General features: G+C 35.7%; 1 protein-coding gene across 3 annotated transcripts in view; it reads left to right on the top strand.

Annotated features, from left to right (window-relative positions):
• LOC107004625 overlaps window positions 1-14,617 on the top strand; it is a 66,608-nt gene extending 51,991 nt beyond the window's left edge. Inside the window, exons 23-33 of one of the 3 annotated variants that reach the window (XM_027912780.1) lie at window positions 4,065-4,172; window positions 4,273-4,383; window positions 5,676-5,839; window positions 5,956-6,418; window positions 7,553-7,660; window positions 7,762-7,820; window positions 8,619-9,018; window positions 11,602-13,143; window positions 13,743-13,950; window positions 14,032-14,158; window positions 14,245-14,617. In XM_027912780.1, the coding sequence (XP_027768581.1) occupies window positions 4,065-4,172; window positions 4,273-4,383; window positions 5,676-5,839; window positions 5,956-6,418; window positions 7,553-7,660; window positions 7,762-7,820; window positions 8,619-9,018; window positions 11,602-13,143; window positions 13,743-13,950; window positions 14,032-14,132 (3,264 nt within the window). In that variant the 3' untranslated portion in view covers window positions 14,133-14,158; window positions 14,245-14,617. Of the gene's footprint in view, window positions 1-4,064; window positions 4,173-4,272; window positions 4,384-5,675; window positions 5,840-5,955; window positions 6,419-7,552; window positions 7,661-7,761; window positions 7,821-8,618; window positions 9,019-11,601; window positions 13,144-13,742; window positions 13,951-14,031 lie in introns of all 3 variants that reach the window. The other 2 variants (XM_015202904.2, XM_015202903.2) reach the window with 2 other exon arrangements.
• Window positions 14,618-15,467: the final 850 nt, after the last annotated feature.

The raw sequence follows: 15,467 nt of genomic DNA, 5'->3' as shown, positions 1-15,467 counted from the left end.
TGTTAAAAGAAATTAGTCAATTGAAAGAGCCAATATAGTTCATTGGGAGGAAGGCTAATTCAAGGACCATCGAAATTTGAAACAACGGTTTCCAGAAATGTATATAATTTCTCTACTATTGGTGGCATCAGTAGGAAAACTATGGAGCAATCAAGACTAGAATCTCACTTTCAGAAGACCACTTAACAATTAGGAAATAGATAGGCTAGAAGATCTGCTTACAACTTAAGAATATGTCAAGGAACTTTCAACATCTGAGCATAACATTAGGTGGAGTGGGGAGAAGCAAGGAAATTTTACTGTTAACATCGTGAACAAGGCATTGTACTCTTCTAACAATCAAATTGAGTGTTGGCCATGGAAGGTGAAAATACCATACAAGGTAGCATGCTTCACTGTGTGTTAGCTAGAGAAGTTGTTCTTAGACATGATAACCTTTAGAAGAAAGAACATCTATTATGCTCTAGATGCTACCTTTGTGGAGAAGAGGCAGAGACAATTGTTTGTCTCTTTTTACATTCTAATACTACTCAGCTATGGAGGATGTTTCTCAGCTTAAGAGTTGTAAGTTGGAGCATGCCTAGGAGCATAGTTCTAGCATGTTGGAAAAGAGAAAGAGCTAACTTTGTTCAGAAGGAGAGATGGGAGGTTGTCTCAACTTTTATCTGGTGGACAATGTAGAGGAAATGAACAATAAATGGTTTCAAGATAAAGAAGAAGGGCTAGGTACTTTTGTATTTTGTTGTAAAGGAGAATGTGTTGGAGACTATGAATCAATTTTTGATGTTTTAGACTCCTTTTAGCTGATGAAGGAGTTGTGTAATTTTGGATGGTTATACCGTCCTTTCATTTATATACAAACTAGTAAAATAACATGCGCCTCGCGCGGGAATTTTGTATCACAAAAATTTATAAAATAATACTTAAAACCTATCAATCAATAAAATTAAAACACTATTTTCTTACATATAAGATTACATAGTAATGAACATTAATAATTTTATAATTTATCCTTTTGCTTTTAGGAAGTTTACTGTTTGATATATTTGAGGAATCAAATGAACATAGTAAACAAATATTCTTATTTTAATTTGTAGAAAGTTCAGCCCTAACTTTTGCTTTACAATTTCATTTTAAAGTTCCTAGTTTTAGTATATTTTAAAAAGGAAGAATGCATTATATTGGACAACAATTCAATTTATCATATATACTTGAAAGAGAAAAATATTACACAAAACTATTTAGTTTGTTTAGGTGCTTTTTTAAAATTAGCATAGTAGAGTAATTAAGTTCAATTTGAAACTACACTTCTATTCCAATCGCAATGTTGATAAACGCATCTATTACTTCAAGAAAAGTATCTACAACTTGGTGTAAACTTGAGATTTTATCCATATTTCATATTGAATATGAACAATTAATTTATTGGGTATTTATTTATGACTTTTGGATTAAAAGAGGCTCTAGTCTAGTCATATTCCTCTATAGGTCATTCGACACAACATCCTTGAAGCCATGTGAAAAGTTTATTATTTCTTGTCTTCTTTTGGTGGTTCACATTGCACATCAAGGTACGATAACGTTTTTAAGATCGTTGTGTCCTTACAATGATATACCAAATTTGAATTTTGTCTTCAAGAGATGGTAGTATATATCTTTAAGAGACTTTTTACTATACATTCAACAATTTCAGTGGAGAAAAGATACGTGAATACTCAATTAACGCGTGTTATTAGTCTGTAATAACAAAATACTTATAACAATAACTTTTCAGAAAAATAAACAACAAAGTTTAAATCATGTACTCAAAAACAACAATAAATAACATAAGCATAAAGTAATGACCGTAGAAAACATACTAGGATTGGTAAAAATATAATGAAATAGAAAGGAAAAATTCGAGCACACTGAATGCACACTATTCCTCTATGAAAATTATTTTCCTCTAGTATCCAAGTTGAGCTCAATTTTTTATTTGTTACGTTATGCGCTGTTCTCTTATTTGCCGGTGCAGTTGCTAAATCTGCCCAGTTCAAGTGCTCTCTTTGTTTGCCGCTCCTCTTCTTCCAAGGCATTGAATAAATGAAGAGAGGCCAATCCACGTGGCCTGCTTGACAAACGTCAGCGACGGAGACATCGTAAATTGGTCCGCTTAAAAGAATAGATTCCTCTCAACATAGAACGATTCTATTCACCAGTGTATTGATACAAAACTAATGGTATCAGTGAGCCATTCAACAGGAGTAAAGTACACAAATATTTTATTGTGTAGAAAAAGAAAGAAGAAAATGTTCATGATTTGCATTGTTATCCCTCTATTTATAGACAACAAAGGGTAGTGTGAACATATTCTTATTGTGCCTTATCGGAGAGGTCACAACTCTTTGGAAAAGTAACGACCCTTATGAAAGGTCACAACCTTTCATAAAAGTCACAACTTTTCATAAAAGTCGCAACTCTTCATAAAAGTTGCAACTTTTATTAAAGGCGCAACTCTTCATATTTCATTCATACCTTTAAAAATCCAACAACGTGTACTTCATATATCAATTCAAAGCTCTAATAAATGACATTGACATTCAATCTATATTGTACCACCCAACTCAAATCACCAAAGGTAAAGGATTATCGAGAAACGGTAGACTAATGCATTCAACAATGCATGCAACAATGATATGTTACTTTTCTCAAAAACTTTGAACTATAAAAATAAATAAGTTTGTTTTTCTGATTTTAATATTTCTTTTACTTGTCGTGGGTTGTGGTATCATCCATCTCTGGGAAACTGAGGAACACACATCATCGGAGGGGTTCAAAATACTTGTTTTAAACGAGTTGAAGTGTCCGATGAAACTCCATGGAGTGGGGTGGCCAGGACTTCAGACGGTGTACGAAGAAGTTTTCTATTAGACTACCAGAAAATATAAAAATTGACATTCTTTCTAAAACACGAAAATGTAGAAAAAGGGCAAGACCTGGTTCTGATGCTTTGCAGCATATTAAAAGATGCGATCTTTTAATGAAAGGAGCTAATGAAGAAAATTAGTTCGGTATAAAATGCAAGAAAATTAACTAACATTAGCATTATCATTCTCAATTTTTTTATCTAACATAAACAATTATTGTTTTAGTAAGAAAATTGAAAAATTAATCGGGTGAAATATATGAAGCAAAAAATGAACTTAGTCAAGTTCAAGAACCATTTTCTCATTGAATGTAAATTTGCCTATTAAATTTTCCGGTGACTAGTTTCCCTGCAATTTCTAGTTTCGGTTCCTAATATCTACATCATTCATTTATAATGCTGTGTTAATAATCAATTTATTGATTTGCCAACTCTATTTATTGTCTAGTGCCACCCTCTTAAAGGCGGAGGTGCTGGGTGCATGCCTTAGCGCTTTGAATACTGCAGAATCTCTAAGAGGGAAGTCGCGTAGGTTCAGGTTTATATGTGCCTCTAGTAAGTATTAAGAAACACTAGGTTCCTCAATGAAATGTGACATGATTCTTATGAAAACCCAAGTGCTGACTGCAAAGAGAAATAATATGGATTATTTTTATAGTTTTAAAACGAAGTCAACCTATTTTTTTTATCTAATACTGAACTTTAGGATTATGTAATCTACAAGAAAGAACTTGATCTGCAGAATGTTTCTGGAAAAAACTCTGTGCTGCATCAAGGTCTCTCTTTTTTTTGGGTGGGGGGTGGGTGGGGAAGAAAAAACTCAAAAAAGTATTAAACGGATATACAGGTTTCTGATGATGAGCAATATCTAAACCATTTATTGCATGTATGTGTGTAATTCGTTGAACCTTTTGCGCTCTCCTGTGCACTCTTCTGTTAGTTAAAGGTTGCAGCTTTTTTAAGGTTGTACCTATCTACTTCTCCCCACTATTTTTTTTTTATTTGCATGTAGTATCAGAAATTACAAGAAATAATCTTCTGTTGGTCAAAATAGAGTCTTGGCATTCAAAAGGAAACCAAAATAGGTTCCAGTGAAGTTATTCCAACGTCTAATATGGTTTGTAACTGTGCTAAACGCAAAAATCTGCTGCCAATGCAGAAGATACAGGTGGGTGCAGCAAGACTGCTTTCCAGGTTGTTTATTATTAGAGACGACTCACAATCATATGCACTTAGCAGTGTATGTTTCGGTCTGGATGACAAGCAGGTTTAGCTTTAAAATATCGGTATTGCTTTTCTTAGAAGTTTATTATTATGTGGAATAAGTGTTAAGCTACTTTAACTGATCTCAACTTATGCATTTGCAGATCTATAATTTTAAAAATACCATTTGTAGCATTCTTTGTCAAGAGAAAGTAGAAAGTGGGGATCTCATAATTGCTACTTTCAAGATGCTTACTTCTGCTGCACGCTATCAGGTAATTTGTCACTTGTTACTTTCTTTTTGAGCTCATAATCTGCTGCATTGTTGCCAGACCAAGGGATTTCCTATATCTAAACAGCCTATTGCCCAGGAGCATTTAAAGCTATTATCAAGCCTAAAGTCCATGAGCCCTTGAGCTTCAAACTTGATCCAAGTTGATTTTTTACCAAGGTCATGGGTAAAGTAGAAAATGATGAAGATGGAAGGCGTTGTATTAGTTCTGCCCCAAATTTTACCTTGAAATAGAAATATCCCGCCAATTATTTAAAGGAATGAAGGAAGGACAGCTTTGCTGTATTATGACCATTTTGCCTCTAAATCAATTTTATTGTCATTAAAAAATGTTTTCATGACTATATTATGCATCTTTATTCAAAGCTTCTGCAACAGTTGCTCACGTTATCTTCAGTATTGTTTTGTTACAATGGGGTGAAAGTCAATAAATAGCTTCTTATACCCATTTTTACCTTAAGCAATCAAGTGGAGAATGTAAACTCCTTGCTTCACACAGCTGTAACTTATAATGTGTCTTTATATGAACCAGCCAATCACCATTGTTAGAACTCCCACATCGGAAAAGGGATGGGCAATTGGTCTCCTTATATGTACTTGGACATTCTTCATCCTATGAACTAGCTTTTGAGGTTGAGGTTGGACATTATCCATTTCTTTATATGATATTAGAGCTAGACCCAATGTGGGCTACTAGGAAATCGGGCATGGGGGTTGAAATATCCCCAGTCCATAAATGTGCACGCACCGGACTGGATAGAGGAACCTCTGATAAAAAGAATATCCGGATCTTGGCTCCTTATAAGGCTTGGGCTAAATAAGTTTCCAGGGCCAGTTGTGTAGCATGGAGTTGCAGGAGCATAATTGCTGGTAACACTTTACATGTTGTTGCCTTCTCCCTGATTGGGCCATTTTATTCTCTCTGTAGCAATAGGGTTCACGTTTCCTTGCAGCAGATAAGTGTAGAGGTGTAGGAGCTCAAATAATCCCCAGTCATAGAGATTCCTGTACTTCTTCATAGTGTTATGTTCCAATTATCCCATTCTCTGTATGCAGCAATAACAGCGGTATCACCTTTTTCCTTATCCAATGCAACTCCTCACAGTAACTGTTCCTATCATTTTAGATGTCACTAAAATGTATTTATTTGATTTTTTGTTACTGTTAGTGTCTAATCCCTTAATAGATTTAGTTTTAAGCACTGAATTGGGTATGAATAAAGATTATAATCTTTGGCCCTTTCTGGTATTTAAATTGTAAACCATTCTTTCGTAGGCTTCTTTTCTTACCGCTGTGATCGCTTTGGAAGAAAATCCAATTTCTGAATCATGCAAGGGTGACAATCATCCAGCCAACAATAATGCATTACAGTGCAATGCTGCAAACATATTAGATTGCATATGGATTTATGTTAAAAGATCTGATGATCTTGTGATGACGTAAGGTTTCTAGTCATTTTTTGTTATGCCATAAATCATTTCATTATTCCTTGTGACGTTTAATTATTGAGGTACTCCATGATTTGAGTTAAGAGTTCTTTTTTGGTTTCTTTCAGCAAATCGCGTATAATGTGTAATGTGCTAAACTTCCTAAAAGCATTATGGCAAGGAGCTGCTCATTATACAAGTCTTCTGAAGCAGCTGAGAAATTCAGACTTCTGGGAAAAGCTACTGAGTTCTGCCGTGCTCTCCATAAGTAAGAAGAGTTGCCAATCTGAAAGCACGACCGAATTGGAGCTCCAAAATCTGGCATACAAATATCAGTGTCAACATAATGTATTGGATGTGGTGGCCTGTGAAATGATCCTGCAGAAAAAGATTTTACATTCTGAGTTGGTCACAAAAGAATCTTCTAAATGTTTACATAATGGGTCAGATGGCTGTAAAGTAGCAACAGCTGAAAGTTCATGTAACCTGAAGGAAATTTTAGGAGCGTGGTGTGGGAGCTCATTGGATGCGGAGACTATCAAGACATTTGTTTCATTTGAGTATGATGATTCTGTAAAGCTGCGTGCAAGGGTGAGCTGTATTTCCTGGAACTCTTGTTTTCTGTTCTGATTGTACGTAGTAACTAAGTCTCCACATTGATTTATGTTAGCTTACATCATTGCTGGTTCTGACTTTCAGCTTCATGTTGATAATGCATGTGAATAATGACAGAGGCATTCTATTTCACTTTGCTATTTGTACCTTTGGATTGAAGCTGAATCCTTATAGTTGCTTAGATTTTAATCTAGGTCTTCATTTTCTTAACTAGGGTCTTGAGGAGGTGAAATAAATTAGTATAATTAAATAAGTTGCAACATAATGTGTTAGAGCTAGAATGTTTGAGTTAGTATACCCATCAAGTTGCAACTTGAAAAGTGTTAGAGATGTTGAGTCTTCAATTTTATGTCACATTGGACTACATGTGTAATGTTTGACATAGGTAATATTCACATGTGCATTTTTTTTCTTTATTAAAAAAATAGATGCATCGTGTGCTCAACAAATTATCAAGTCAGCAATATGGTTTTCTCTCTTGTTTTCTCTAATGACACGAAAGCCTATAAGATCTTGATAAAGACCTTATCAGATTCAACCTATTAAATATCACGTGTGGTTTGTGAGTTCAAATCTTTCTTTCTTTCAATTGTTTTATAGCTATCATCTCCCCATTGTTTGTTCCCACTGTGTTTGCATGTGCTTGGATGGTGATGCCGGTGTGGCAGTTTTCTTCCGGGGCTAGTAATGTCTAGCGCACAGCCATTGAGGATGACGGATGCAGAGCGTGGTGGTTTGTTATGATATTACTGCAAGGAATGGAACTTGAGTCCCACATTGGTTAAATGGGGAATTGATGTGGGGCTTGTAGCCTTGGGCTCTCCCACCTCTGTAACTAGCTTTTAGGGTGTGGTTCTCCTAAGGTTGTATCAGGCGCTTTTTCAATTCTCTAGGGAGTTTTCAGTTTTTCATGTAATCTCTGCTTACTGTTTTGTTTATTCTGAATGTGTTCTAAAAATATCACCTCCAGAGTGAATGGAGTTGTTCAAAACAGGTTATCTCTTTTTAATTGATATGAGGCTTTTTCAGTATTTTCTGGAAACCTTCTTATTGTCCCTTGGTAATACATCAAATGAGTATGCCTTAAATCATTAGTGATAGTATTTGCAGGTTGCTGCTGGTCTGTTTGCTGTGCGCATCATGTGTAAAGTAAAAGGTGGTGATAGAGGAAGTTTGTCTGTTTCACTTGTTGATAAAATTACTAACCTGTGGCAAAAGGTTTTATTCCTTTCTTCTTTTTGCAGCATTTCAAACGATCTTGCATTTCAAACAATCAGTGATACTTATTTTCTACATTATGTTTGTTTTCCTTTTTACAGTTGAGGAAGTTGCCAGCCTTTTCTGAGTTGATGGCTATTTATACGAAGCATGGTTACCGGTAAGTGCTTGATTTTTTCATGCCTTGTGAAAGTGAGACTGGTCCTGGAACTGGTTTGTCTGTTATTTATTATTCCCTCCGTCCCTTTTGTATGAGTTAGTTTGACTTGTCATGGAGTGTAAGAAAGAAGAAAAGACTTTTGAAACTTGTGGTCTAAAATAAGTCCTATATATTTGTAAGGCTAGAGCCTAGAAATAATTTCATTAAGGGTAACATGAACATTTTAAAGTTAAATCGTTATTAATTATAGAAATATGTCATTCTTTTTGGGACTGAGTAAAAAGGAAAGTAAGTCATATAAAGTGGGACAGAGGGAGTAGTTCTCAGTTATTTTATGAGAGTGATATCCTGATCATAGTCTTATTTGACGTGAGTATTTACTAGTGTGGGAAATTTATAGTAATTGTTACTCAAGAGTTGAGGCAGAATTGACCAATTGTGATTACTTTTTGTTAAGTAATAATTTAAATCGACGGGGCATGCATGTAATTATACAAAAAAAGGCAGTTGGGACGAAGCATTCCGCATTCACGCAGGGTCTGGGAAGGGCCACACCCCAAGGGGGTGTGATATAAGCAGCTGTTTTCCATGGCTCCAAATCCACAACATATAGGTCACATGGAAATAATTAACCGTTGCTCTGAGTCTCTCCTTCATGCGTGTGATTATACAACCGAAAAGTATTTTTCGAAGCAACTGAAATGCAAAATACCTTTTGTATCCAGTGGATCAATCTATTCTACAAGTTACACAAACTCAAGACTTATTCTTTCTTCTGTCTACTCTGTTTTCTTCCAGTGAAGGAAATGAACTGGACGACTTAATTCTCAATGATTTATTCTATCATCTGCAAGGAGAGCTTGAAGGTAGACAGATTTCCCACATGTCATTCAAGGAGCTGTCACAATATCTGCTACAGTCAAATTTCTTGCAAACATATCAGCGTAAGCACCATGAGGACATTTTCCCTCAAACTGATGGTGTCTGCTTATATGACACTGACCGTCTGCAAGGGGACATGGCTATTGATTTGTGGGATCTTTCGGATTGGAAAGCATCTAAAGCGGTTGCAGAAATGCTGTTGCTCTCTTTGCAGAATGTTAATGTCATGGTGTCACTCACAACATCCAAGCTTTCAGCTTTAATAGCTTTGGCAACTACTTTCTCCATATCTGACAATGATAATGTGAGTTTTGAGGTCAGTTGCATTTGACTTCTTATGCAATCTTCTAAATTCGAGCTATTTAGGATTTTCAATTGTATGAACTTATTTCCTTAAAAAGCATCGGCAACAGTGTTATCTATGGTAATGCTGTGAGCTCCATTTTTAGTTGCATGCCCAGTTTCTACGTACTGTCTTCTAGATAATTTAAGTCATTACCTTTATGCATAACCTTTAAATCTTATAAGTCATTAAATTGTGAAACTTCTTTGAATCGGGGCACCATGGTTGGTGAAGCTTTGTCATTGTTCAGATTGTATATCAGAAGCATTATTGGTGTTTGATTTTTCAGATCGGCCTTATGAAGATTGTTCCTGCTTTAGTTTGTATTTCATTACACCCAGTTTCTCTAGCATAAAGTATGCATAGCTTGCAACTGTGATTACTTTGAGTTGTTCATTGCGTTTTGTGTAGCACAAATAGGCATAGTAGTGTTGTAAGCAAAACATTTTGAGAAGAGCGGCCCAAAAATAATTGGACAAAAAGTTATACATTTATGAGGTGTGGGGGTATTAAGATTAATAACTATCAAGCAAAATATAGAGGATATACCCATCAATTCAACCATTTGAATTGATAAATTTTCATTCAAGTTCAATATCATAAAGGAGCATCTAATAGCTCGAGATGCTGGAAAGGGTAAAACATGACACTAAACAGCCAAACCATTTTTTGATTTAAGATTTGGTTATATAAAGGAATTCGATGGGTTATTTCTTACAAGTTCTGTTCCATGGAGTGATCCAAATATTTTGTACTTGCACTGCTTATCATCCTATTGACATTTGATGCAACTCAAATGGGCAGCCTAAAAGTTGGTGTTTGTGCTTCCTATGTTGCATTTGAAGATGACAGAAAAATTAAGGCGTTATTACCTCATAATTTAATCAATATGCCTAGTCATGGAAAGAAATATTTGTGTAACTACTCAAAAAGAATTTTGTCACCTATTCGTTTATAATACATTTATTTTTCTTTTGAAAATTAGAAGCATTATAAGCACACAGTGAAAAATTCATTATGGGACTTCGGACTACTAAAATCTGGTCACACATTAAATCATGGTCAGTAGGAAGTCTAGCATGTGTAAGAACTAAAAAGAATGTCTACCTGTGCTCTTGTTGTTTTTCCACGTTCATTGTGAATGGCATCAACGTTTCAAATTCCGCCATGACTGCCTGGACATATCTGGAATGGACAAAACAAGGGCATCAACTTGAAATCAATGGATTGCATAGGAGACTACATAATTGAGCATTAACCTTCTCCCATTGTTCTTTTGGCTTTTGCATCTTCCTCAGTAGCCTTTGTGTATTCATTTACCACACAAGCATTTTTCATGAAGTGGTCTTAGACACCTTGACCCTTGCACCACAACTCAACCAAGGAAGCCCAAGGTAAATAGTTTGTGCTTCCCATTAATGGTTCTGAAGTAATCATAGCGATTGAACTTCTAATTCCTATATTCTTGGAGCCAAAAATATCAACCCCTAAAGACATTTTGAAATTAGAATTTTGTAGCCAAAAATCTAGAGACATGTTGCCAAAATTTGAAAAAGATCGCTAGAATTTGATTTTAAAAAAGGCAGGGGTCTCTGGAAAGTTAGATCGGATTGCCAAATATTGGTTGGAATCAGGAAATAATTGTATGGGTTGCCTCAGATTGAAGTGTTGATCCTACTAGGAAAAGAAGAACTGTTGCAAAGTGGCCGGAACATAGCTCATGTACTGGTGTGTGGTCAGATCTTTGCCGGAAAAGTCGCATCTCTGATTGGCGTGTGAGATGTTTTTTCCACATGGGTCTGACTGGGTTTTTGTCGTCGGAGAGTCAGGGAGCTAGTGGTGGTGTTTGTTTTCATACAGCACTTGGTGTTTGTTTTCACACAACACTAATGGAAATAGACACAAATCAGCCTTGACAGTCACTGGAAATTGACGCGTGACCTGTCTGATTGAGTTTCTTCCTTGGAAGTTTCTCACCAATGCTCTGAATTCTGATACCATATGAGAAATATTGGATGTTCATATTATTGAATTGTGTATCTACGTTATTACACAAGTAGCATATTATATATACCATTACTATTCCTATTCTAACAAAAACCAATTACATACCTAACTGAACAAGTTAACTGATAAACAGCCCTACTTAAGGTCTTATGTTTTCTAGAAGTGTTTTATCTTAACTTATATGCCAATAGAAAATATAGAGAACTTTTAATACTTCAATTTACGTGAGTTTGATGCACTTGAGTCGAGGGTCTTTCGAAAATAGGGTCTCTAACTCCACGGGCAACGGTAAGGTTTGCATACGCTCTACCCTCCTCAGACCCCACTTGGTGAGATTTTACTGGGTATGTTGTTGTTGTTTGTATAATGTTTATCTGAGAAGAACTTAAATAAAACAACACCATAAGTGAGGATTCATATAGCTGCACCCAACTTGTATTGAAGTGTAATTGTTGTTCGTAAAAATGTAGCAACTGTAATTTTGTCCAAGAAAAGGGTAATTGTATATATTTGCTCTCTATGTTTGACATGGTTTCCTTGTTTATGCAGTCACTTGATAATGAAGTTAGGAGTGGCAGAAAAATTCCTGAAAAATCATTGTCATCTAGCATTGATAATATATGCCAGTCTCTCCACCGCACAATCGAGCTATTACCTCCTGTTTCTGATGCTAGTGAAGACATAGTTAATATTCTTGCAGCTCAAGCAGAGTTGCTTTTCCACTTTACCAGGTCTCCGAGTACACATTTATCTTTATCGACATGCCTTCTGATATTAAAAACATCAGGTTGTGGCCTCAAGGTGTTGTGTAACTGTAGGCCATTGGTTACTGGTGTCTTGTTTCCAATGAAGATATTTTTGATGCTAGTTCTCTTTTCACTCAAATCAAGTCGGAGAGGTTCTCACCTTGGAGTACAAACAAAAATTGAGCATAATGAAGCCTTAGCTGAGGCAGCTAATGTGAGCTTGGGGCTACTACCGCTGATTTGCAGCTGTATTGAACTTACTGAACATTGTTCCCTCTCTGTGATTATTACCGATCAAATAATCAAAGGTTTTTCAACAGTTGCTACTTGGTTCCCCATAATTCAAAAACATCTCCCAATGCAGCGTATTGTTCTTAAACTTCAAGATAAAAGCTCCTATTCAAACATTGGCATTATATTGAAGTTTCTTTTGACTATTGCACATGTGAAGGAAGGTGCTGAGATGCTTGTAAAAACTGGTTTCTTTGCATCTTTAAGTGTGTTGTTGGCTGACCTATCTAACGGTAGACCTCTCTCAGTAGTTGAGAGGGAGAGAAATCTGGCAGACACCTTTGAGAATAATGAAAGGGCTCAACCCATTTGGGGACTTAGCTTGGCTGTGGTTACAGCAATTATTAACTCTTTAGGAGAAAGTTCGATTTTCAATGTGGAACACGTGGTGACTTACTTCCTCTTGGAGAAGGCTGATCTAATTTCATATTATCTAAGTGCTCCGGATTTTCCACCAGATGATCATGATAAGAAAAGACTTCGGGCACTCAAACCACATACTTCATTGAGTGCTCTTAGAGAGATTGAAAATACAGTTATGTTAATCTGTGTTCTGGCAAAGCATAGGAATACCTGGTCAAGGGCCATAAAAGAAATGGAGTCACAGTTAAGGGAAAGATGCATACATTTATTGGCCTTTATTAGCTGCGGTACACCACGTCATGGGGAATCACAAGGAAGAGTTCCCCCCATCTTTTGTCATCCTACCCTTAGGGAGGAGTACGAGTGGCACAAAAAGCCATCATCTATCAATAGCAAAAATGGCTGGTTTGCTTTTTCTGCATATTGCTGCAGTCTAAATCCCAAATATTCATCTTTTTCGCCTAGAACTGGTACTGTGATCAAAGATCAACCAAATGAGCATGTTAACCTGACTTCGCAGACACACTTTTCAGATGCAATGTCTGTTCAGATATACAGAATTACCTCTCTTCTCCTTAAGTTTTTGTGTCAACAAGCTGAAGATGCTGCTGCAAGGGCTGAAGAAGTGGGTTTTGTCGATCTTTCTCATTTTCCTGAGCTACCAATGCCTGATATCCTTCACTGCTTGCAGGTGAAACACATTTTTTTGTCTGCTTTATCTTCGTGTTTCCGTTCTTTATCTTTGGATGATTTATACATTGAGCTTAAGTCGTCAGTATTGTAATGTAGTTTGATGAACACAGCTGTTTCTATGTCCCTGACCTTATGGAGGCTTAAGATTGCAGGTTGACTTCCCAGGATTTTCTCAATCTAACCACCTGTCTTGTTTAAAGGGAAAATAAGCAGAGCTAACAGAAAGGATCAGTTTTACTTAATTGCTTCTGCAGTATTGAGCCTTTTGTCCTCAATATTTATGTTTCCCCCGTTGTAGTTTGTTTATCTTAACCTTCAATTTTTCTTTTGAGATTTTGGGCTACCTTAGTCACTTTTAATGGGGGCTGTGCCATTAAACTCTTAAAGATGATAAATTTTTATTCTAACGTGAATGTGAGAAATACAAGTTTTGTGCTGTAGGATGTAAAAAGGAAGGAACTGCACCTAGTTTCCAACTCTGCATTGGTCAAGCATTATTTTAAAAAAACTTCATGAGGATACTGCATGTTGCCTTGCTAGAAGATATTTTCTAGCAGTCTTATGACACTCATGTTATGTTTCACCTTGGGGTTGTAGGATCAAGGAATATCTATTGTCACTGAGTTGTGCGAAGTCAACAAGTTGAAGCAGGTTTCTTCTGAAATACAAGGGGTCTGTGTTTTGCTGTTGCAAATTACTGTTATGGCATTGTACCTGGAATTTTGTGTTATCCAAATCTGTGGAATGAGACCTGTGCATGGACATGTTGAGTACTTCTCCAAGGAATTTTATGCTCTGACAAAAGGTAGTGTAATTATATGATTCTTTCTGCATGGTGTTTGTTATTTTTGATGGTTTCAATCTGTTACACTGTTGTTTCTTGCAGCTATGGAAGGAAATGCATTTTTGAAAGAATCTATGAACTCCTTGAAGCAAATGGTGTCTTTTGTGTATCCTGAATTATTGCAGGCAGAAGATGTAATATGAAATTTAGGTCGTCTTTGAGCCCTTGGGTAGGTGAATCTCATAATATTGTTGATAATTAGTTGATTTCTTTTTGCCTCTTGATGTGCATTTTCTTGCTTCATATTATGTGAAGCCTTTTGTCCCAAAAATGGTTACTGGGGCAGGAAAGTTGGGGTATAGGCTGCGATGCGATTGTTGACAATGATGAAGAGGTTATGATTTCAGTTTGATATTTGAGAGTTCAAACCAATGTATGGGAAAGGAAAGAGTGGAAGTATCCCCCATCCTAGATATTATTTTGTTAGGATACATTTGCTGAAGAACATTTTGCAGAAAACGATCGTATATGTATATTGCTATAATTCAAGTGTAATGTTGGCAGCACAGATAGAAGGGGCTGCAGAAACCAGTCCAAGTATATCTTGACTTTGTATGGTTTGCTGTAGCTTCTGTTGAATCTATATATTTATCTTTATAAGATGACCTGACATTTTTCATTGACGAAAGATTCTCTTTATTATTTAGTGATTCATTTCATCTAATAATTCATTCATTTTAGAAGTTAAGTAAAACAACATCAATAACCATTTGTTAAAACTCCTATTATGTCTATCATGATAATTCATCTATCTGTTTCTTCTAAATTCGTGTGAGCAGAAAAGCTTGTCGGTTAAGTTTTGATGATGAAAAGTGTTGAGACAACTGAAAAATACATCTTTTTTTTAATAGAACCACTTCCTCTGTCTAGTTCGCATTTTATCCTCTTATTTTAATGCATTTTGTTTTCTCAAGCTTGTCTTTTGCATGATTTAGATTTGTGACAGCTAATTATTATTTTAAATGTTATTTTTATACCAAAATTATTCAAATTAATCCACCAAAGTTCAGCTTCTGCAGCCAATATTTATTTGTACCCAACGATCAAGTCTGTATGCATGTTTACCAATTCAAAAAACAACTCTAAATATGTGAATAAAGTCGTTAAAATTTGTGTACAAATTTCAAAATATTTTTGACTCAAATGTTATTTTAAAGCTGGGATAATGCGTAACTACTGCTTAATTATGATGGAAATTCTAGCGGTACACCTAACTTAACTAGAACTATTTTTAAATGGAATAAGAAAGTTGAATGCAAGTGAAGATCTAAAGAATTGAACACGTGTCAATTTCTTTTTACCTTGAATTCCTGTAGTAGAATGGAGATGTTCTCTTAGTCACCCTCCTTAAGGGGTGATATCATTTTTTAAGGCTTGTCAGTTGGTATGATGTTTGACTTACCTATTGGTTGGGAACATAGGTGTCATAGGGACTTGTAATTTTGAATCGTGACAGTGAATATATATATATATATATA

The sequence above is a fragment of the Solanum pennellii genome, chromosome 11, assembly GCF_001406875.1.
Source record: "Solanum pennellii chromosome 11, SPENNV200".
Classification (NCBI taxonomy): domain Eukaryota; kingdom Viridiplantae; phylum Streptophyta; class Magnoliopsida; order Solanales; family Solanaceae; genus Solanum; species Solanum pennellii.
Note: the sequence above shows the minus strand (reverse complement) of the source record. Positions and strands in the feature narration are given on the sequence as shown.